At 43.5% G+C, this 25,193-nt stretch overlaps 1 protein-coding gene across 1 annotated transcript in view; it reads left to right on the top strand.

The window, feature by feature from the left end:
- The first annotated feature begins 888 nt into the window (after positions 1-888).
- JAM2 (junctional adhesion molecule 2) overlaps positions 889-25,193 on the top strand; it is a 48,984-nt gene continuing 24,679 nt past the window's right edge. The window contains exon 1 of the mRNA XM_036444411.2: positions 889-1,079. Coding sequence (XP_036300304.1) covers positions 1,016-1,079 — 64 coding nt within the window. The 5' untranslated portion in view covers positions 889-1,015. The remainder of the gene's footprint in view (positions 1,080-25,193) is intronic.

The raw sequence follows: 25,193 nt of genomic DNA, 5'->3' as shown, positions 1-25,193 counted from the left end.
CTCGGGCGGCCGTTATGCAACAGGGAACACGCTAAATATTTCCGTTAGAGGAACTTCCAACTCCGACACGTGCACAGCGAGGACACAGCACACACCTCAGCTCTCCTTGGAGCACGGGCGAGCCAGGGCTCAAATCGGAGACCTGCCCTCCATCCAGCACGACTCCTGATTGCTTTTTTTACCCTCTTGTCCTGATTGCTCTTTTTTAACCCTCCTATCCTGGTTGCTTTTTTTTACCCTTCTATCCTGATTTTTTAAATTTTTTTTTACCCTCCTATCTTAATTGCTATCCCCCCCCCCCCCCCCCATCTCAATTGCTTTTTTCACCCTCGCGTCCCAGGCGGACCCCATCTCCCCGGAGCGCCCCTTCGGGTTCTCCTCTCCACGCCAAAAATGTCCCCAAACATCTCCTCCACCTCCGGGCTGCAAACCTCAAAAAGTTTTGCGACAGGGAGGAGGGCAAGAGAGGAGACAGAGAAAAGCCGCGTGCCCCCCTCCCCCCCCTCCGCCCCGGACCCCCCGCCGCGGGGACAGCTGGCGGCCGGCGGGGACCAGACACAAAGCGGATCCCCCGGGCCGCGCGGGGAGGGGGGGACCCTCCGCGGCTTCCCTTCCTCCCTCGCCTCCCCGGGCTCCCTCCTCAGGACACACCGCCACCTCCCACCTCCTCCGGCTCCCACGGCCCGCCCCCTCTCACCCACCCGCTGCCCCCCAAGAAAGAAAGGCCCAGACCCCCCACCCCCACCCCTCGCCCCCATCCTTCCATCCCGGGGCTGGGGAAGCCCTGCCCCGGGCAGCCCGCACCGAGGGCGCCCCGGGCTGGGAGAAGCTGACGTTGCTGCGGCCTTGGCCCCGCCTTCCCCCCCTCCCCTCCCCCCCTCCCCTCCCCTCTCCCCGCCCCGGGCGCCGCTCCTCCGCTCCCGCCCAGAAGTTCAGGGGTCCCCGCTCGGCCTCCCGAGCTCCGGCCGCCGGGCCCCTCCGCCTCCGGAGCTGCCCCCGCTCGGTGCCCGCGAAGATGGCGAGGAGGAGCCGCCGCTGCCTCCTGCTGCTGCTGCGCTGCCTGGTGGTCGCCCTGGGCTGTGAGTTCCCGGTGCCCCCTCCTCCCGCCGCGGGGGACCCGGTCCCCCCAGCTCGCCGGCCCAGGACCGGTACCCCCATCGCGCCAGCCAGCCCAGGACCTGGTCCCCCCATCGCGCCGGCCCAGGACCGGTACCCCCATCGCGCCGGCCAGCCCGGGACCCGGTCCCCCCATCGCGCCGGCCCGGGACCGGTCCCCCCACCGCGCCGGCCCGGGACCGGTCCCCCCATCGCGCCAGCTGGGACGCGGCGCCGGTGCAGGGGCGTCTCCCACTCCGGCGCAGGGGGCGCCAGGGGCGTCGGGCTTGGCCCCCTGCGGGCCTGGGGTCGGGTGCGGGCGGGCACGGGGGCCCCAGGACTTGGGCTTGCGGTCCGGACCATCAGATGTGGTCGGTCCCAGTTAGAGAGCGCGGAGGGTCCGCCCCAGCAGGTTCTCTCTCCTCCGGCGAAGTTGGGGTGAGTTTGCGGGGACGTGATGGGCATGCAGAGCGCACCGGCTGCTGTGAGATGCTGAGGTCCCCAGATGGCATCTCTGAGGGCAGGCGCCGGCCACCCCGCTTCTGGGAGGAGGGGGCCGCGGGACAGTGTCCCGGGGGAGACTTCCGAGGGTCCCAGCCGGGAACGGGGGTGCACGCGAGGGACTGGGGCATCCCCGGCTGCTGAGCCCGGATCATTGCATCCCCTCCACCTGCGCGTCTCTGTTCAGGACAGGTCCGGGGCCTGGGGTCCGGCCAGCTCTGCCCCCCGGGGGACGGCGGAGAGGCGGTGGTTAGAAAGAGGCCGCGCCGGGCTGGGTGCCTGAGTGGCGGGTCGAAGGGAGGGACGGGTCCCAACGCCACTTTCCCGGGATGGTTCTAAACGAGACTTTCAAAAACTGCAGGTTCATGCGACTGTAAATCCTGAGAACGTTTCCTAGTTTGTTTTCTTCTCGTTAACTTTTTTAGGAAAATGGAGGAAATGACACCAGATCTTAAGCACTTAGGCAATGAAGCCCTTTTTCTTTCTTTCTTTCTTTCTTTCTTTCTTTCTTTCTTTCTTTCTTTCTTTCTTTCTTTCTTTCTTTCTTTCTTAATATATTTTATTGATTTTTTACAGAGAGGAAGAGAGAGGGATAGTTAGAAACATTGATCAGCTGCCTCCTGCATACCCCCTACTGGGAATGTGCCTGCAACCAAGGCACATGCCCTTGACCGGAATCAAACCTGGGACCTTTCAGTCCGCAGACCGACGCGACGTTCTACCCACTGGTTTCGGCTCTTCTTTCCTTCCTTCCTTCCTTCCTTCCTTCCTTCCTTCCTTCCTTCCTTCCTTCCTTCCTTCCTTCCTTCCTTCCTTCCTTTTTGCTTTTGGTCATTTTCCCCTTCTTTTCTTCTTTTTTAAAAAAATAGAATAAGTTGCCGAGACCGGTTTGGCTCAATGGATAGAGCGTCAGCTTGGGGACTGAAGGGTCCCGGGTTCGATTCCGGTCAAGGGCATGTATTATACCTTGGTTGCGGGCATATCCCCAGTGGGGGGTGTGCAAGAGGCGGCTGATCGATGACTCTCTCTCATCGATGTTTCTAACTCTCTAACTCTCTCCCTTCCTCTCTGTACAAAATCAATAAAAATATATTTTTTTAAAAAAAACCAAAAACCTTAAAAAAAATAGAATAAGTTATTCAAGTTCTGGCAATAGACTATTTAAAATAACCTGCCAGATGAGCCCCTAATACCATAATGCGATGACTGTTTCTCAGGCTCTCACTGCCCCAGTGAGTATTGCTCAGCTGAGTGTGATGGGAGCTTTGGCCCTTAGTGAGGGAGAAGGCGCAGGTGGTGGCAGGAACTGGGCCCATGCTGACCTAGGGGATAGGAAATCACCCCGGGGAAGCCGAGCTTCATAATAAAATCAGTAATATTGCAATGTCAAGTGGTATTGCTTTGAACGCACAGAGAAACAAAAGGCATAGATGCTGAAAGGCAACCAAGAGTCAGGCTGGAGGGCTTGTAACGGAACTGCTGAGAAAGTTGTGTGTTCGTGGACCATCCTACATGTCAAACAAAACAGACTGTGACTTCAGTGTAGAACTGCCACTAGTTCGCATCAGAAAAAACGGGTTTGGTGTGCTATTCTTATTCAGTCATCAGAAATAGAAACGATACACCCCAAGTTTGAGATTGTAGCCAAGGAACCACCAACACAGGCTAGGATGGTTGAGCAGGGTAACCTCCTCCTCAAGCTTTGGGTAAATCTAACACTTTGGCTCCTTTAACCCCAATTCCTATAGGGCACATGTGTCAAACACAAGGCCCGCGGGCCAAATCCGTCCCGCCAGGCCTTGCAATGTGGCCTGCACCATGCTGTCATCACTGCACTCCGCTGCGTTTCCATCACAGTGACAGTTTATGACTGTTCAGTAAACCACTCAGCCCGCGATTTAGGCTGGATTTTAGGTTTTGGCCCCTTCTCTGATTGAGTTTGACACCCCTACTATAGGGAATGAATGTAGAAGTAAAGACGGAGGGGGGGCGGAGGGATGTCTAAGACGAGGGGGGCGGGGGAACGGGGGGCCGCGGGGGTGTCTTTTTTATCTTGTTCCTGGGATGCCCAAAGGCTTGGCATTGCAAGAATATCTTCTTTTCTTTGTCTTTTTAAAATAGGCTTTTAACATTTACAACAATTTAGGTTGAAAGAGAAATTGCTAAGATGGTATAGAGAATTCCAATATACGACACCCACTTTCCCCTATTGTTAACAGTTGACATTAGTATGATACATTTGTCACAATTCATGAGCCAGAATTAATGTATTATTATTAGCTGAAGTGCACACCTATCATTCCTATATTCTTACCCAATGTCTTCTTGTTGCTGTTCCAGGATTTCATCCAGGGTACCACATTCCATGTGCTAGTCATGTGTCCTTAGGCTCTTCTTAGCTGTGACAGTCTCAGACTTCCCGTGATTCTTATGGGAAGTATGTAGTAGAATGTCCCCATGGGTATTTCTCTGTTGTTTTTCTTATAACCAGACTTAATGGTTATGGGGGGTTTTGGTGGTGTTGTTTTGGAGGAAGGTGGAGGATGTAAAGTGGTATTTTCTTTTTTTTAAATATATTTTATTGATTTTTTACAGAGAGGAAGTGAGAGGGATAGAGAATTAGAAATATTGATCAGTTGCCTCCTGCACACCCCCTACTGGGGATGTGCCCGCAACCAAGGTACATGCCCTTGACCGGAATCGAACCTGGGGCCTTTCAGTCTGCAGGCCGACGCTCTATCCACTGAGCCAAACCAGTTTCAGCAAAAGTAGTATTTTCATCATATTACCCTAAGGGTAATCCTCAAAAAATGTATACACAATTTGAATAATTATTCATTCCATGGGTTAAATCTGAAAAGAAAGAAACATTAATTGAGCTATTAAAAAACAAACAAACAAATGTGTGTATATATTTTTTGGGACACCCTACACTATGAATATGACTTATCGTTGTTATTGTTAACCTTCATTACCTGGATGAGGTCATATATATCAGGTTTGTCCACAGTTATCTCTTTTCTTCCCTTTCACACTGTAGTTTTTTTAAAGGGAAGTCATTAGGTACAAATCACACTTTAAGGAAGAAGAGTTATACTTTGCATCCCTGAGAATGGAGTATCTCCATAAATGATTGGACTTCTCCTTGGGAGATGTGTCTAAGCCTCCCACATTCAGTCATTCGTTTATTCATTCATTTTTATATCACTATGCACTCATGAACATTTATTTTTACACTTTGGATTATAGTCCAATACCAAGTTATTTATTTTAGTGCTCAGGTTATTTCAGCTTCGGCTGTTGAGTTTTTTCAATTGGTTCCTTATGCCCCCCCACACACACACACCACCACACACACTCACACACACACACACGTTTTTCACATCACTTTTCTTTCTCACATCACAGGTGTTCCACACTGATCTTGTGTATTTTCTGCGTGGGTCCCAGAATCAGCCATCACTCCAAGAATCCCTAGTTTCTTTTGTTGGCAAATGGTATTAGAAAGCGAAATCTGGGCAGGAGGCATGCTCATGGCTAGCAGGGTGTTATTGGAAAACAGGGATGCTTTTCAGGGCTGTGTTTGTGACCTACCCAATCCTGTTTGTGACCTACCCACTCATGTCCAGATCCAGAAATACAGTGTTGAAGGCTCCCATGTATGCCAGACACTTTTCTAAGGACTTTCTTGTATATCTCTTTCTAAGGTTTGAACAAACTCCTGAGAAGGAACGTATAATTTATACACAAGGCTCAGGAAAGCTAGCTTGCTTGTCTAAGACCATTTATCGAGGCTGGAAGGAGATAGAACTGGAATTTAAAGACCTGAGGATTTTTTTTATGGATGGCTGGACTTCTTATCTTTCTATCTGAGTGCTTAACCCTCTTGTTATCTTTATTCCAGAATAGAGTGGAGTAGATTTAGTGGAACTAGTGGCTTTTTTCTTATGTTCTGATTACATACTTACGTTTTTAACATTCACCCAAATATAACTGTACCACTCTTCTGTCTCCATCTTATCGTGTATGATACCGTGCTTATTCCATTTTTTATTTCTGTTTGTCTTCCTCTGTCGTCTGGAAGATTATTTTCGTTCTTGCTGCTGTTATTTAAACTATGCTTTCAGTGTATCTGTTGACATATGCACATCTATTTGTGTGCTTAGTTGAATGGCATTTTTATTTCTCACTAAAATGGAAGCTGCATAAGGAAGAGAACTTCTTGATGTTTGCTCACCACTGGAGGTCCAGGGCTGAGCGGAGTGTCTGGTATAAATATATGCCTGTTGATTTTGGGATGAGTTAGAGTGGGTGGAAGAAGTGGGAGGAAATTAACGATTATATTCTAAATCATGAGGCCCTACGTAGGTGGGGTGTCAGTTTTCTCTAAGGTGGTATTTAAGCTGATACCTCAAAAAACAAAAGAAGTGACTGTTTAGTATGAGGGATAGGGGGGCGGGGGAGGAGATGTCCATGCATCCTGGTATCTTTCAAAGCCAAGGAGTTGAATGTGCATGAGAGCTGTGGGCTGTTCTTGATTCCGCATGACTGGCAGCAGCTGGTCCTCCGAGTGGCCTGGACCCTAAGCCAGTCAACTTGGCCTGACTCATCCATAATCTCTCCTAAGCCGATAAGAACTGTGGCGTGAGGGTGGGCGGGAGTCTGGCTCTTCTGCAAAATTACAAGGTTCCTCCTCTGTGGTGGAACAGACCCAAAATAGCCACTAGGAGAGTTCCGCCCCCTGGAAACATTGTGAAGAACAAAGCTTTACAAGTGAGTTTACTGGAGAGAACTGGTTCCATCCTGCCACCGACATCTTATCTGATGAACATAAAGGTCAAATTGGGCCTGCTGGTAGACCCGATAACCATTTCCAGGCTGCAACAGAAATGACCTTTTAAGCAAGTCAAGTCCTGGCCAATGTGGCTCAGTTGGTTTGAATGCCATCCCGTGCACTGAAAGGTCAGCAGTTCGATTCCCAGTCAGGGCACATACCCAGGTTGTGGGTTGATCCCTGGTCAGGGTGTGTGTGGAGGCAACCAATCGCTGTTCTCTTTCATATCAATGTTTCTCTCATTCTCTCCCTTCCTCTCTCCCTAAAATCAATAGAAACGTTTTTTTTTAAATGGCAAAACATCAGCATAAATAGAACCTGGAGTTTCCTAAGCCTGAGAAGACTCATTATTCCTCTACATGAGTAGTTATTTTTTTAAATATATTTTTATTGATTTCAGAGAGTAAGGGAGGAGAGAGAGATAGAAACATCAATGATGAGAGAAAATCATTGATTGGCTGTCTCTTGCATGCCCCCCTCTGGGGATTGAGCCGGAAACCTGGGCATGTGCCCTGACCAGGAATTGAACCAGTGACGCCTTACTTCCTGGGTCGATGCCCAACCACTGAGCTACACCCGGCTGGGTGTAGTGGTTTAGTGAGAGGAGCCCATGTGAATTTACATGTGCTTGCCCTCCCCATGGTTGCCATCACTTTGGTTCTCTCCTGGGGGTCTTTTAGGTGGAGAAGATGTTTTGGGCCATAGACGCAAGGGGCAGCTTCTCTTGTTGGCAAGCAGTCTTTTCTTGTGAAGACAGCCCCACAGAAAACAGTGAAGACCACCATTTAAAATATCATTTCTCCTCATCTCACAGCAAATAAGGGCAATGATTATGAGCCAGTACTTCCGGATAGCTGTACTGCCAGATTGCTGTTTTGAGGAAGATGAGGGTGAGGATGGAAAGGGAGACTCAGAATTGGCATCAAGTGCTTTTTTTTTTTTTCCAAAAGCAGGAAAAATAAATTTTAAACAACTTAAAGCTAGGCAATGTTTTCTTGGAAGGTGTTACTGCTAACCAGGCAAGAACTCAGAAAAAAACAAACAAACAAACAAAAAAACAAACCCCAACTGAATTAGTTTCTTATCGCTGTAGTAACAAATTATTAAAAATATTTTCACATTCTCACTTAAAGGATTTCTTCCATTTATCGGAGTCATATCCAAAGACATATAATGGGGTTGTTTCCTAAGTATTATATTCATTTAAGTTGCTTATTTACTTTTATCATTTTAAGAACTTATTTTAAAATGTGGTTTTATTTTGTTTTGTTTTGTTAATCCTTACCATAGGATATTTTTTCATTGATTTTTAGACAGAAAAGGAGGGGGGAGAGAAAGACACATTGATCAGTTGCCTCCCACATGAGACCTGACCAGGACCAGGGTCAAACCTACAACCCAGGTATGTGTCCTTGACTAGGAATCGAGCCCATAACCCTTCAATGCACAGGCTATGCTGTAATCACTGAGCACACCAGCGAGGGCTTAAAATATGTTTTTTTTAAAGCATTATTACTAAATATGCCATCTACATTGATATCTCTGTCTATCTATGAAAAGAATATGCTAGCTAGGTAAAGAGCCAGTTCCGCTGGCGGCAACAGCACTCACAGATGTCCAAGGTCATGAGCAAGCCTGAAGAGTGTGAGGGAATGAAAGCTCCTGCTGCCAGACCTGAGGATGGGAGGGCAAAGCGCAGCGCCCAGGGCTCAAGGGCCTTGTGGGACACAGTTAGGATTTTGCATTTATCTTGAAGGCAAAGAGAAACCATTGAAGGCGGTTCAGCATTGAATATGAGTCAGATTTGCATTTCAAAAGGAGAACACCAGTGGATGGGAGATGGGGAATGGGCAGGATGGGGTGGGTGGGGAGAGGTGCCTTTGGAGTGATCCAGCAATTCATAAGCACATTCATATAGCTTATTAAAATATATGTACACACATATACAATTAAACATAGACCCACACATAGCTGTTTTATATTTGAAATGGAGTGAATTAAATTAATCAGGAATTTGAGGAATTTTAAAATCTTGTCACTGTGTTTCTGACTTTCTCTTCAGTTCCCGACATATAAACATGAAACAGTAGCTCTTTTTATCTTCACTCAGTTTTGTTCTCTTTCCCACCCCTGGGTTTGTCTTTCTTTGGTATTAAGTGTTTCCTGGTGTTGGTGCACCCTTAGGTGGGTTATATGATTTACTTTGATGGAGAGAAGAGTGGCCATCTGTGTTACTAAGTGTGTGAATGCAGGAGAGAGCGAGAAAAGTGTGCTCAAATGAATTTCTGCCATCAGAACCATAAAACCCTACTCTCAGCACCTTCAGGCTTCAGGCCAGTGAGCAGGTCAGAACTGTTCTCTAGTTTTAAATTGTTCTTACATTTTATTTTATTTTTAAATTTTTTAATTTATTGACTAGGGGCCTGGTGCACAAAATTTATGCATGGCTTGGGTCCCTAGGCCTGGCCAGCGATCAGGGCTGATCTGTGGGGCAACTGGCAGGGCGATTGGAGTCCCCCGCTGGCTCCTGCATTGATCATCTGCCCCCTGGTGGTCAGTGCACATCATAGCAAAAGGTTATTTTGCTGTTCAGTCCATTTGCATATTAGGCTTTTATTATATAGGATTTGAGAGAGAGAGGAAAGAGAGAGAGAGAGAGAGAGAGAGAGAGAAGTTGATTTGTTGTTCCACATATTTGTGCACTCATTGGTTGATTCTTGCAAGTGCCCTGACCGGGAATCGAACTGTGACCTCCTGGTGCATAGGTCAATGCTCAACCACTGAGCCACACTGGCCGGGCTTTTCTTACATTTTATACACAGAAAACTCTGCTGGATATCATCCCGTGAAAGTTTCAAGACCTACACTCTTTGCTCTCCACAGCCCTGGCCCAAAAAGTCTTGAGTGGGTATCTTGTGAGCTTAACAGACAGGAGTTTTCGCTCCTAACTAGAGTCTTGCCTTTCTCTCAAGTTTTTATTTATTTTGTTTCAGTTCTCCAGATTTAGCAGAGGGACGGTTTGGGACAGATTCATCTTTATATTTGTACAGAGTAGACGAGCCTGCGGGCCTTTCTCTGTGTGAGGCATTGTGTCACAACAGTCACCTGCTGTTTTTAATTTTTGCGTCACTCACACTGTAAAAACGTGGTAACTACTTTATTATGGACATACATAGCCAAAGACAAAAAATAGACCATTGTTAAAAGCCTTTACTTACATGTTAAAAAATATGTACATGGTAATTGGCACTGCACAGAAAAGATATAAAATGAAAAATACAGTTTCTAGCTCTCCAACTTCTGTCACAAGTAACCCACTCTTAGGTTTCTTGCATGTAGTTCCAAAAAAAATAGAAGGGAGAGGGGGTGGTGAAATATAGTTGCAGTGTATATGACACGGTTTCTTTAAAATTTAAAATCAAAATGTACTCTGTTTACTGTTCTTCACCTTTCAACAAGTCAAGGCATAGTATGTGTAGTATTCTTCGCCTCCCTGCAAACATTTCCTACTAATAAACCGGCAACCCAAGACGAGGTCTCACCAGGACTGGTGATGACATCTTAGAGGTCTTTAAAACCCTAAGGCAAAATGCAGAGTAAGGATTACCTTCTATTAAAACCACCAAAAATAAGTCATGAAACAAAGTAATATAACAAAACAGGGGGAAATACACTCCCAAACCAGTGACCGAATCTGGGAAGGGACAATCCCAACCCAGACCCAATGGGCAAGGCCAAAGAAGGGGTAAGGACCAACACCCAGGGTGGACTGAGGCGCCAGCACCAGCTGAGACCGACACACAAGTGCAGGCTGGGCTATTTTTAAAGGAGACCAAGGGAGAAGTGATGGCCACAAATAAAAAGGGAACATGGTGAACTAGCAGAAAGTGCTAAATTTGAAAAGGGAGAATGATGCTAATGCTCTAAGAAATGCTCTTGAGACACTTTAAAATAGAATGGGATTCTAATCAGAAGTAGACCTGACACAATGGCCTAAACAAGAACTCAGGTGTAAATAGACGGTGATCTACTTAATCCAACGTTCAATGAATTAGTCTATTATTTAACACAATAAGGTAAACATGCAGCGAGCATGTCAAAAAATATATGATAAAAAATCTACATAAGCTCATTGGACTCATGAGATCATAATGCTTTGGCTCCATATAAATGCCTTTGATCCCAGAACCAGTCAGGTGCTTTTGTGCTCCGTGTGTGTGTGTGTGGGGGGGGGGGGGGGGGGGCGGGGAGTGAACCTCTATGCCATTTACCAGGATATGTTTCTCCTCTCCAACCGCCATCATCTCTACATTGTTGTCATTGTTGCAATGTTCTCCATGTGGCCAAATGCAATTTCTCTCTGAAGATCTAACTCCAAATCCCTTACCTCTTCAAAGCCTTCCCAACTCATTTGTTCTTCAAAGCCAGTCACCTGCCTATTAGATCCCAGTGCTTTGGGTACGTTCCTGGTTCTTTGTGGCACTTTTTACATGTGTTTTGAGTTTGTTGAGGGCAGAGACAACACACCTTAGAGTCTCTAACACATAGTGTAGTGCCTAGCACTTAGTGATTCTTTATAGTTATACTAGAGGCCCGATGCACGAAATTTGTGCAAGGAGCTCGGCCCTCACAGCTACGATGACTTGCCCTCCCAGCCCCGGCTTCCTCTGGAATATTGTCCGAAAGGACGTCCAGAAGGTAGTTTGGCTGTCTGGTCTAATTAGCATATTATGCTTTTATTATTATGGATAGAAGTGAGCAACTGGGTATGTAATGTTGGTTTATTTGTTTCTTGGCTTCATACAATTACATAACTTATTTTTTTTAATATGTATATATTTTTACTGATTTCAGAGAGAAAGGGAGAGGGAGAGAGAAATAAAAACATCAATGATGAGAGGATGATTAATTGGCTGCCTCCTGCATGTCCCGCATTAGGGAATGAGCCCGCTATCTAAGCATTTGCCCTGACCGGGAATCAAACCATGACCTCTTCGTTCATAGGTCAATGTTCAACCACTGAGTCACACTGGCCAGGCCATAACTTTTTAATAACAAGGATCCCAGGACACTTGTAAATTTAAATGTTCCTAGTGAATGCCTAATTTTAGTGTTCTTAGAACTCCCTCCTTCCTGATTAACTGTGGCCTTCACAGAGTTTCAAGGAAATATGGAGAAAGGTCTGCCTTTTAGAGTGCTGAGGGATTTTTCTGATTGCCTGATGCTTCCTTGAGTCAGTAAGCATTGATTAAAAATAGCACCTCTTCATTGGTTACCTGAGATACAGCACAGCATACGAGGTTGGAAAATTGTAAAGGTGCTCTCTGGAGCAGGGAACTGCAGACATTCCCATCTTTTTTGACACTTGCTGATGTCACAGCAGTCCATGACTTATAACAGGAAAAAGTTTACAGAGAGATGAGAGGAAAAGGGCCTGACAATGTGATCTTTATTTTCAAACCGAAAATGGTTCTCCTAGGCGTTCTTGTCCAATCATCATAGCATCTTCTTGTAGGATCTTTTTATTATTATTATTATTTTTATTGATTTTTTACAGAGAGGAAGAGAGAGGGATAGAGAGTTAGAAACATCAATGAGAGAGAATCATCAATCAGCTGCCTCTTGCACACCCCCCACTGGGGATGTGCCCGCAACCAAGGCACATGCCCTTGACTGGAATCGAACCTGGGACCCTTCAGCCCGCAGGCCGACGCTCTATCCACTGAGCCAAACCGGTTTCGGCTTCTTGTGGGATCTTAACACCAGGTCATTAGCCTGAAAAATTCTCCCTGGATCCAGGCAGCTCATCATCTTGTTCCAAGATTGTCATCTCAGTGTTCAGCATTCGACAAATACTTAGCATAGGTTCATCCCAAGAATCTCTGCTTACTGAGCTACTCCCAGAAAAGCTTTCTGAAGATGCTGGAATCTTCCATCATCACTGTTGGCAGCACTGTCTTCTAACTTTTTTTTATCCATATCCTACCTCTTATACAAAGAACATAAGTTTCTGGTTACAAATTATAGACATGTATTTCTGTATCAGTATAGTACATTAATTATCAAAACATACATAAATAAATACCAAATTTATTTGTGAATGAAATTAGCTTTATCTGTGAATGAAATTAGCTTCTGGTAGATGTCTTTAGCTTGAATTGATACCTACTAAAATAGTAAAGAAAATTGATGTATAGGGTTTACTTTAAAATTCCTCAACAACAAAAAGAATATGTGAATTAAATGTGGCAGAAACTTTATAACTGTTGAATTCCAATAATAAATACAGAATATGGGCCTTTATTGTTCTGTTCTCTCTGCTTTGGTGGATACTTGAAACTATTCATAATAAAAAAATTTTCTAAACCCATAAAACAAAAACAAAAAAGAAAAGCATGGTAAATATAGAACATAAATTCTAATATTCCCTTTCTTCACAATTCTAGGTTTTCTTATATGCCCCACCTTAGAGTCTACTGGTTTAAAGAAAAAATAAATAGACCAAAGTGAGTCTTCTTAAAATATCTGAAATATGTTTTCCTAAACTCTTCACTTTAACCACTGTAATCAATATAAGAAACCCAAATTTTATTTGAACAGCCCTCTAAATCTATGCAGTCTAGTTCCCACTAGTATAAAAAAAAAATGCCTTAAACAAACATACACCCATTCATTAACTGGAACTCCGAGACACCGGGTTATACAGCAGAGTTTGTTAGTAAATCCACTGTGCTAGTATAACAGCTATATTTTTATTCATGATGTGGTGTAGACCTTTCAGTTCATTTCACTGGAAAGGGACTTTAATATTTTATTTCCTAAAATGTAAAAGTAACCATTAGGTGAGTGCATGTTATATTCATGGACTGATGGCAAAAAAAGATAAATGCAAAAGAGAGTTGATTAAAGTCCCATTAAATTTTTTCTGTGTTTATTTCTTGGAAGCTGGTTCTATCAAACCCTTTTGGTCAATGCTCTGGCTCTTGTAAATAAAGAAAGAGAATACTTGCAGACTTCCTACAGGGAAGATTGTATCCAGCATTGGACATATAAACTCAAACACATTTCAAAATTAATCATGCTTTATACACTATTCATTTAGTGTTCTGATCCATGTCATTAATAACTTATCAAGTTCCAAATGAGTTTTTAATATGATTTAATTTCCCATAGTCCCTCTAAGCCTGATGACCTTAAGGCTGTCAGGATTCTAGAGAAGAGTGTGGCTGTTGGGGAAGAATGGGGGAACTAGAGCCAGTTTTCTGCCCCATTGGAAGCAGCCTAGTGCCTGTGTCAGCAGCTCCTGCCCACCATCAATGCAGTCATTCGTGTCAGAAGCTGTTTCCAAGCCGGACTGCATTTCCCCCAAATACACTCTGAATTTATGAGCAAAAGGATGCGATGTCACTAGAGGAAGGAGTTTCACTTCACCTCCCATCCCATTACCTCTCAGTTTTCAAGTGGAATAAAGATTGCACTAAAACCCCCTAATAGAATTTATAAGTATTCATTTTTTAATATATGGCCCGGTGCACAAAATTCGTGCACAGGGTAGGGGGGAGGGTGTCCCTCAGCCCATCCTGCACCCTCTCCAATCTGGGACCCCTCGATCCGGGATCAGGTCTAAACAGGCAATCGGACATCCCTCTCACAATCCAGGGCTGCTGGCTCCCAATTGCTCACCTGACTGCCTTCCTGATTGCCCCTAACCACTTCTGCCTGCCAGCCTGATTATCCCCTAACCACTCCCATGCCAGCCTGATTGATGTCTAACTGCTCCCCTGCCAGGCTATTTACCCCCAACTTCCCTCCTCTGGTTACCCCTAACTGTTAGTTTCCATGGGAACGGGGTCAGTCAGACCGTACTTGGGACTCATTCAGAATGTGGAGGGAAGGATTCCTAATTAGGCGTCAGGCACTTATAGCTGAGTGAATATGAGTCTCTGTGTTACCTCCTCGAAGATGTAGACCAGTGGTCGGCAAACTCAGTCAACAAAGCGGTAAAGCACGGCTCGTGAGCCTCACGTGGCTTGAGAGTTGCAGTTTGCCGACCACTGGTGTAGACAAACTGGGCTAGGATTTCATGATAGGTTTGCATTTTCAAATATTTTAATCAAAGATTTAGATCAGAGAGCTTTAAAATCATTTAAGTGTGGTAGAACATGCTTGAACAAAATTAAGCATATTTAGGCATGCTGCTCTTGACAGATAAGGAGACTTAACAGACACCAGTTATCACAGTTAAACTCATCAGCATGGTTTAAACGTTTCTTATCGTAAAATGTTATCCTTTGAAATGCAGCGTATTGTGAGTAGGAAGAATTATATTGGGCTGCAATTTAGAGCGGGTAAGTAATTAAAAAGTCAAGAGAGGTGAGACAGAAAATAACAGCATTGAAAAGCCTCCAAACTGTACAAAAAAGTTCTTGAATAAATCCTGTGTCTTCTTAGGTCGTTTTGTTGTGTCCACATAAGAAATGTCCAAACCTGAAGGGAATTTTTATGAGTTTATTTGAGCTTAACCGAGGTCAGTTGCGATGGAGCAAGATCTCAATGGATTGAAAAAATGCTCCCTTGAGAATGGCACTTTTGCAACTTGTTTTGTAGTTGTTGGTGTATTTCAATCCTCACCCAAGGATATTTTTTTCATTGAGTTTTAGAGAGAGTGAAAGAGGGAAAGACAGAGAGAAAGATCAATGTGAGAGAAACACATCGATTGGTTGCATCATGAACCTACCCCAACCAAGACCCTGGCTGGGGAGGAGCCTGCATCTGAGATATGTGCCCTTGAGTGGAATCGAACCCAGGACCTTTTGGTCTGCAGGCTGACGCTCTATTCACTGAGCAAAACCAGCTAGGGCTATAGCTTATTTTACATATTAGAATCAAAGGAGGCGATGTAGGGTTTGGGGAAGGGGTTTCCTGAAATCATGATGATAGATTAAAGGGGCAGAGGCAGCCGAAACCGGTTTGGCTCAGTGATAGAGTATCGGCCTGTAGACTGAAAGGTCCCAGGTTTGGTTCCGGCCAAGGGCATGTACATTGGTTGTGGGCACATCCCCATAGGGGGTGTGCAAGAGGCAGCTGGTCGATGTTTCTCTCTCATCGACGTTTCTAGCTCTCTATCCCTCTCTCCTCCTCTCTGTAAAAAATCAATAAAATATATATATATATATTTAAAAATAAATAAAGGGGCAGAGGCAGCAAAGGAGGAAATGTCTTGGATTGGATAAAGAGTAAAACAGAGACACATATTTTTTTCCGTCGGCAGGGACAGGATAAAGAACAAGGAATTCTGCTCTGATGTGGTGGGAGATTGTGCCCTAAGGGGTTTAGAAGAGATTACTAATACTCTGGCATTTCAGGAGTATGCTGTCTTAGATGCAAAAAGACAACAGGCAGGTACACTTAAGGACAAGATTGCCCTTTAGCAAAGAAGCTACAGGCCAAGATAGAATCCATGCTTCCTTAGGTCTTCTTACGTTCAGACCATCCTATGTGGACAGGTCTGCCATGCTGGCCTCTCCAGAACTTGTCAGGTTTAATAGCTTGTGACCCCCTTTTCGTTCACAGTTCTGAGAACAAGTACCACCAATGGACTATAATGTACATCATAGGTTTTACTCTTAAAAAATTACTTTGATGCACCTGGCCAGCATGGCTCAGTGGTTGAGCATTGATCCATAAACCAAGAAGTCACAGCGTAATTCCCGGTCAGGGCACATGCCTGGGTTGTGGGCTCATTTATTATATATACATACACACATATATCGTACTAGGGACCCAGTGCACTTATTTGTGCACCTTGAAAGGAACAGTGGGCTGCAAGGCTATGGTAGGCACACCCCTCCCACTGTGGCGCCCAGTCCCCTCTCTGCCAGCAACCCCCACTCCCGCCACTGGTGTCCCCCCTTACCTGCTCCAATGCCTGCCATGTTCCATGTTCTGCCTCCTGCTGCTGACACTCACCATGTTCCATGCATGGCCCCTGGTGGTCAGTGCTCGTCATAGTGAGTGGTGGTTCAGTTGTTCTGCTGTTCAGTCTATTGTCATATTAGTGTTATATATAATATATATATGGCATCAGAAGTTTATTACCACCCTATCTGGTTTGACTCAGTGGCTAGAGCATCAGCCTGCAGACTAAAGGGTCTTGGGTATGATTAGATAGATTAGAAAACTGTGGTACATCCACACAACAGAATACTATGCTGCTGTAAAAAAGAAAGAACTCTTACCATTTGCAACAGCATTGGTGGACCGAGAGAGCATTATGCTACGTGAAATAGGCCAGTCAAAGAAAGATAAATATCGCATGATCTCACTCATTTATGGAATATAATGAACAACATAAACTAATGAACAAAAATAGATCCAGAGACAAAAGCATCGAAAAGACCATCAAATCTCAGAGGGAAAGCAGGGGAGTGCTAGGGGTGGGATAAGAGATCAACCAAAGGACTTGTATCCATGCATATGAGCATGACTAATGGACACAGACAATAGGGGAGGTGGGGTGAGGGCCTGTGCTGGGGGGGGGGGGGGCGGGGATTGGGAATGGCCGGGGAGAGGCCAATTGGGGGGAAAAGGATACATATGTAAAAATTTCAACAATAAAGAATTTTAAAGAGGGGGCGATTATAGTCCTTGGATTTTGAGTGCTCAAGAAATCAGGGTAACTAATTCTGAGCAGTCTTCCCTGACAGTTGTAAAATACAACTGGTGAGCCACGCCAAACCATTGTTTCTATGATCTGTACTTCAAAATAAATGCTTCTTGTTCCTTTGGCTTCCTGAAGACTAATGAAAGGAAACACGAAGCAACAATGAGCTGGAGGATTTCCCTTCGTTTCTACATCTCTTCTGGAAGCATTTCTGCTAATGAAAGTTAATTAATATATCACATGTATGAAATGTAAGAACTACAGTTCTAAGGAATCCTCATCCAACAGGAGAATAGAAAAACAACACGTATACAACTCTCATATTTTAAGAATTGAAGTTGGAGAGAGAGGTGGTGTATGGGAGCAGGTGAGCTCTAAGTTGTGGTCTATAAAATCTTTATACTTTTAAAAGTTGAACTAGCAGATAATGGATTCTGCAGACTGCTTCCTTTGTTGTGGGTGGTCAGATCTAGAAAGCTAAAGGAGCTCGTTAATAAGGAGAAGTCCATAACGGCGTGCAGAGATGGAATATTGGAGCTCTCGCTAAGAATTTTTTTTTTTTTAATTTTGTTCTTTCAAATTTTACAAAATGAGCTTACATTGCTAGGCCCTCCCCACCTCACCACAGGGCCTTGGGAGGTGCAAGTGAGAACCCCAAAGCTTAAATTCCTCAGTAAATTCCTGGTCAGCCTGCCTGCCTTTGTGAGTCTATATATTCATTATGTCTGTAACACTTTTAATTCAGGAAAAAAAAAATTGAAAACATTAGCAATGCTCTATCTTCATTGAAGAAATGCAAAGATCACCCTAGACTGGTAGCTCAGTTGGTTAGACTTTGTCCTGATATACCAAGATTGGGGGTTTGGTCCCTCATTAGGGCTCATACAAGAATCAATGAATGCATAAATAAGTGGAACAATACATTGTTGTCTCTCTCTCGCCTTCTTCTCCTTCTTCTCATTCTCCTCCCCCTCCTCCTCCTCCTCCTCCTCCTCTTCCTCCCCCTCCTCCTCCTCTTCCTCCTCCTCCTCCTTCTCTTTTCTTCTTTTCCTTCTTCTCCTCCTCCTCCTCCTCCTCCTCCTCCTCCTCCTCCTCCTCCTCCTCCTCCTCCTCCTCCTCCTTCTTCTTCTTCTTCTTCTTCTTCTTCTTCTTCTTCTTCTTCTTCTTCTTTCCCATCCTCTCTCCTTACAATTAATTTAAAAACATTTTTTAAAAAAAGAAATGCAAAGATAACTTCATTTGCAAGTTATAAATTTAACAAATTGGTGATGTTAGAGAATCTTCTGGATACTTTTTATACTAATCTTTGTAATACACAATTTGTATTCATAACTGCATGTTTATGCTTTCAAAATATAAAAACTTTTGATTTATTAAATTGTTGTGCCAAAACCGATTTGGCTCAGTGGATAGAGCATCAGCCTGCGGTCTGAAAAGTCCCGGGTTCGATTCCGGTCAAGGGCATGTACCTTGGTTGCGGGCACATCCCCAGTAGGGGTTGTGCAAGAAGCAGCTGATGGATGATTCTCTCTCATCGATGTTTCTAGTTCTCTATCCCTTTCTCTTCCTCTCTGTAAAAAGTCAATAAAATATATATATTTTTAAATGGTGTTGGATTTAAAAAAATAAAAATTAAAAAAAATAATAAATTGTTATAATTCCCCAAATTCACTTAATCAGGTTAGACATCAAGGTATAAAGAAAGTTTAAAACAAGCATGTGTCCTGTGGGAGGTGCAGAGAGCTTAGTAGATGGTAGAGTGCTGTCTTCTCGCGTTTGTTGCTTTAGTGGATTTATAAACATTACCTGACTGCGGAATAACCTTTTCACTCTCCCTTGAGCTCAACAGCCACTGAGCAGCCTGTGTATCAGCTGTCAGAGGACAGTGCGTGCAGGGTTTCCAGATTCCCATGCGCTGGTGATTCAGAACCAGAGTTCAGAACCCAGAATTCAGAAATTCAGTTTTACCACTTTGCCCAGAGCTGATCAAAACTCTAGAGAGCCCTAGCTGGTTTGTTTCAGTGGATAGAGCGTTGGTCTGTGGACCAAAGGGTCCCAGGTTCGATTTGATTCTGGTCAAGGGCTTGTACCTCTACCTCTGTTGCAAGCTCTTCCCCAGCCTGGGCCCTGGTTGGGGAGCATGCAGGAGGCAACCAACCAATCGATGTGTTGCTCTCACATCTATGTTTCTTCCCGTCTTTTCCTGGCTCTTCCACTCTTTCTAAAAATCAATGGAAAAATACCCTTGTTTGAGGGTTAAATACACACACACACACACACACACACACACACACACACACACCCCTCTGGAGAAATGATTTATAGTGCCTGCTCTGAAACAGTATTTACTAGAATGTGACAGTATATTAATATGTTCATTTCTGCTGAGAATTATAACTATCAAATACTGGTGGTGCTGGACTTTAAGTTTTGAAAAACTATATTGAGTTAGTAACTAAAGTTTCAGAACCAAGGGCAGAGCATGATCTTAAATTAAAGTGTCATCAAGCACCCTAACCGGTTTGGTTCAGTGGATAGAGCATCAGCCTGTGGACTGAAGGGTCCCAGGTTCAAGGGCATGTACCTTGGTTGCGGGCACATCTCCACTAGGAGGTGTGTAGGAGGCAGCTGATCGATGTTTCCCTCTCATTGATGTTTCTAACTCTCTATCCCTCTCCCTTCCTCTCTGTAAAAAAAATCAATAAAATATATATTTTTTTAAAAATGTCATCAAGCACTCAAAGCCTGATGCCCCATCTCCACTCTAAGGATGTGCCTGAGACATAGCTCAGACCACAGGAGACAGTGAAGAGGGACCCTCTCCCATTTTAGTGCTCTTTGCCATTATATCATGCGCCTATTTTTATATCTGACATCTTTAATAACAGCTTCTTATTTTACACTGATAAAGTTCTCATGCTATTGTTTCTTGGTATCTTAGTCTTAGGGGAAATCAGAACACAGAATGATCGGCATGCCTTCCAGTGAGTGTGTGATTCTTATTGGCATCAGGTTTATACCATGACATTTCTTCATTTTTGCCTTGAGAGTCTACTGGATTTGGGTTGACTGTTATCAGCTATTAAAAATCTAGAGTTCAGTCCTAGCTGGTGTGGTTCACTTGGCTGGGCATTATCCAACGTACCAGGAGGTTGCCAGTTCAATTCCCAGTCAGGGCACATGCCCAGGTTTCCAGCTGGATCACTGGTAGGAGGCATGTAGGAGGCAGCCAATAGATGTTTCTCTCTCATGGACGTTTTTCTCTCTCTCTCTCCCTTCCTCTCTGTCTAAAATTCAATTAAAAATATTTAAAAAGTAAAATAAAATACATAGTTCATGCCATTGGTAAAATAATTGTATTTGGCTGAGATTGTCACATGGAGAATATCAATGAAAGTCCTCAGAAAATTTAAATAGCTTCTTTTATTTCCTACTGGGGACTACCTACCTGGTGAAGTTCAACCATTGATGGCCTTCCATTGCTATTGACCACTGTTAAACAAGTGAAGTTGTGCTGAAGGACTTTTCTTTGACATTTTTTAGAAATCGTTTTACTGTAAGAAGCTAATTTATTTATTTCATGTCTATCTAATATTACTCCAAAATTTTAATTGAATGGTTGTTTGAGTAACAGAATGCCCTGAAAAGTTCTCTAAATTTACTAATGCATGCAACTTATAGGAAAACAACTTTATATTCAGTTCTAAAACACAAATTGTCTTTCTTGTCCTCAAATGGTTTTTAAAGCAGCAAAGGGGAGGAGACATAACACTTTTGTGCAGCATTAATAAACACACAAGTTTAATTCAGATTACTTCATTCACCACAAACATTCTCCCACAAACATTTTCTCTGCTAAAAATGGCAATTGGTTATATACTCTCTGAATGATGTCCTTACAGCCCTCAGGCTTGAAAATCCACCTTTGCTATACCACCTTCTGTTCATGGATTCATTCTTCAACTCCAGCAGACAAAGAAGCCATCTGCAGAGTATCTGGCAGTATTGTGTTTGGTCCTAGTACTTTCTCACAAAGCCCCTAATTTGAGAATGGCTGGGCAGGGGGAGGGGATACCTGTGGGGCCAGTAGAGCTAGTATAGATGCCTGTCTTGGCTTCCCTGCTTTATAGCATTGTAACCTTGAGCAAGAGCTACTTAACCTCTCTCTGAGTCCTCACATCTGTCAAATGAGGATATTAACACAGTGGAGTCACATTTTACTTAGAAGTTAGGTTCTTAAGGAGAAAATTTATTCATAGTGAAATCACCCTTAAATTCTTTAGGCTATCATTAACTCACCAGGACGTCATTAGCTCACCAGGACATCAGCTCTAAAAGTTAAGCACATCTTTTCATTTTCCTTACACTTTGATGTGGCTTTACTTTCTCTGAAAATAGGGTATCAATGTCTCATTAAGGGGAAGGGCCCTGGGTGGCCATGGAGAGCATTATGCTAAGCGAAATAAGCCCATCGGAAAGAGATAAATAACACATGATCTCACTCACTTGTGAAATATAATCAACAGTATAAACTGATGAACAAAAACAGATCCAGAAACATAGAAGCATTGAACAGACCACCAAACTTCAGAGGGAAGGCAGGGGAGGAGGGGGGAAGTTAAGAGATCAACCAAAGGACTTATGTGCATGCATATAAGCATAACCAATGGTCACAGACACTAGGGGGGTAAGGGCATGTGCTGGGGGGTGGGAGTGGCCAGAGAGAGGCCAATGGGGGGGAAAGGAGACATATGTAATATTTTAATAAATAAATAAGTAAGTAAACAAACACCCATTTTTTAAAAAATGTCCAGAATGTCCAGTTTGAGAGGTTAGAAGAAGACATGTCTGTATGTTTGTCTCCCTCTCCTCCATCCCCACCCCTCTTTAGACCTACTATACTTAAGTGGTGAGATAGATGAGTATATTATCTAAATCCTAATTCCTGTCTCAATTTATAAATTTTAACATATAAATATTGCCGGGACTGGTGTGGCTCAGTGGATAGAGTGTTGGCCTGCAGACTGAAAGGTCCCAGGTTCGATTCTAGTCAAGGGCATGTACCTTGGTTGCAGGCACATCCCAGTAGGGGGTGTGCAAGAGGCAGCTGATCGATGATTCTCTCTCATCGATGTTTCTAACTCTCTATCCCTCTCTCTTTCTCTCTGTGAAAAACCAATAAAATATATTTTTTAAAAACATATAAATACTATCCATAATGAATACTGGGTGGTATTATTTTGCTACTGCTGGCCCTGGGCATCTTTCTTATAGTTGTTAATGTAATTGTATATCAGTGATTGCTGAAACAAGAATTTTAGGGGAATACTAGGAGCCCAGCACTGATTCGGAATCGAGAGGCACCACCCACCCTCCAGTCACTGGTCTGGCCTCGCCTCTGTCTCTGGCCCCTGAAGCAGCCACAGCTGCTGCAGATCAGGCCTTCCCCCAGCCCAGGTGTGCAAAGGCCCCTGCCACCCCACCCCAACACTGGGCATGCAACCTCCTCCTATCTGGTCTATCCGTTATGGTGTCCTGGTTAATTAACATATGTCTGTGTTATGTATATAGATAAGCAGGTTGAAGGAATTTTTAGAATTGGGGTCCATGGAAAAAACAGGGCTACAGATTGGGAGAAGGTACATTTCCATAATACAAGGAAACCAGGTACAGTTACATTTCCGTAAGAAAGGGAACTGGAAGTAGCCAAAAAAAGGTCTATATTTACAAAATAAAAAAGACAGAAAAAAAAAGCCCAAAAGGAATAGGAGGACAATAAGGGAGGAGGGCCTCAGGAGTCACTATAGTAACCAATTCGAAAGGGAATATTGACCAATCAGAGGGGATATCAGCCCACAGAAACTGCTGCCTTTATAAACCATGGAAACAGGAAGTCGGTGGATGCCTTTCCCCTCCCCATGTGGGACCCTTTCCCTCTCCCCACATGGGAGTTGTACTTGTTCTTCAATAAATCTCCACCTTTGCTATACCACCTTCTGTTCATGGATTCATTCTTCGACTCCAGCAGACAAAGAATCTGGGTTCCAGTCCAAAAATTCCATATCCTTATCAAAACCACAAGGCTATTAACGTTTATTTTTGATGATTTATGAAATAACTTATTCCAGTTTTTATACCTTGCTTGTGTGCATGGTCATCTCTGTAACATATCAATTTTTAAAAAATGTATTTTATTGTTTTTTTACAGAGAGGAATGGAGAGGGATAGAGAGTCAATAACATCGATGAGAGAGAAACATTGATCAGCTGCCTCCTGCACACCTCCTACTGGGGATGTGCCCACAATCAAGGTACATGCCTTTGACCGGAATTGGACCCGGGACCTTTGACACTCTATCCACTGAGCCAAACCGGTTAGGTCAACATATCCATTTTTGCTAAGTATGTTTTTAGTTAAAAGCATTCATTTAAACAACACTTTTATAGTAAATTTTAAAATTGTGATGCTGTCGATGAGTATTTCTTTTTTAGTCAAACCAGATTATTTTAGGTAAGTGATAAACAATATAAGAACTTTTATCCTTACCGTTAGGGAGGGGAAGAAACACCAGGGTTTCTTTTGACTTGGCTGGGAGTTGTTAGTGGTTATGGAAGTAATCATCTCTTAGCCTCATCTTATGAATTTCTGCCAGAGACTCTGGCACACATCCCTAACTATTAAAGATGTTTTGTAGCTAACCTAACTTTAAAACAATCGCCGGCCTCAATCAGCAGACAATTTTATTTGTTTTCCTACTTAACTTGTTCTGGAAAATGGAAAGGAAAATAAAAATCACTTCAAGAAAGCAGCCAACAGAGACTATCCCTAACATCTGTTAGCGAAATGTTTATACAAAATCCAACGTTTTGTTTTCATAAGAAGAGCTATTGAGTGCAAGTTTAAAAAAAAATTAAAATTGAATGCCAAGGGTAGGAAGGCTGAAACAGGATAGAAGTCTTATAACGCATAAATTGTTTTATAAAGACTTAGAACATTGTCTTTAATAAGCTCAACCAAAGTCACCATGCGTTTTAATTCTTCTTACTTAATTAAAAGCAAACCTTGAAGTAAATAGAATTAGAAGAAGAAAGGTAGCTAGGAGGAGATGCTTAAAAAATTACATAAATTAATATTCAACTACCTATTTATTAATTCATTAAAACCAATCCTCATTTTAATTTTTGTTTTTATCTTTGTAGTTTTGCCAATTCAACCAACCCTCGCTTTTTTAGTGTCTGGGACACATTGTTTTTTTCTGTTCAAATATATACATATAAAAATTCTGAGGGACTTCAAATCCGAAGTTAACAGCTGTTCTTTTCCACAGAACTTTTGAAGTGATTTTTTGAAAATGGAAGAAACTTTTCTCAGAGTAGTGTTAAGCAAGTGGAAAAATGGAAAAGGAGGGACATGATTTAACCCAGTCCTAACCTTCCAACCTCAGGCTGAACGAATGTTTGCCTCCACTGAAAGCTGGCCCGAGCCTCCTCAAGAAAACAAACAGGCTCAGAGGGCCCTGCAGTGTTGGAAAAGTTCAAAGATCTGATGATGCTGAGGAAACAAAGATCTTTTCCTCTTTGGCCCCCGACTTTTCCCTCAGCTTGTTTCAAGGGAATATGAGTCTTCGGTGTTTTGTCTAAAAAGTACCAAAACCCTTTAAAAATGACAAATGCCAGTCCTATTGGAATTTCTCAGAGGGCACTAATTTACATGTTGCTAAAAGAGAAAAGAGACTTTTTCAAAATGTGCTTTGAAAGTCTCACAGAATAATGGTTTGGAATCAGAATCACTGGCAAAAAAAAAATAAAAAAAAAATCGTATTATTTAGATGTAGGTTATATGCAACAAGAATACATGAGACCCTGGCTTCCCCAGACCCTCAACAAAGTTGGGAAAGAAGAGGAGAAGCTGAAAAAGAAAGACACAGGGATTGGGTGTGTGTGTGTGTGTGTGTGTGTGTGTGTGTGATCCTGGGGAGAGGATGGGGATGAGAGAAGAGAGTTAGAGGAACACAGTACATATTCTGCTTTGGGACAGAAATATATGGGAAGGAGAAAAAGGATATTTAAAAAGATTGCTTAATCCCTGCCTCTGAACCAG

The sequence above is a fragment of the Pipistrellus kuhlii genome, unplaced genomic scaffold (genome assembly GCF_014108245.1).
Source record: "Pipistrellus kuhlii isolate mPipKuh1 unplaced genomic scaffold, mPipKuh1.p scaffold_m20_p_2, whole genome shotgun sequence".
Classification (NCBI taxonomy): Eukaryota; Metazoa; Chordata; class Mammalia; order Chiroptera; family Vespertilionidae; genus Pipistrellus; species Pipistrellus kuhlii.
The sequence above is the reverse complement of the archived record's forward strand: the minus strand, read 5'-3'. Positions and strand labels throughout refer to the sequence as shown.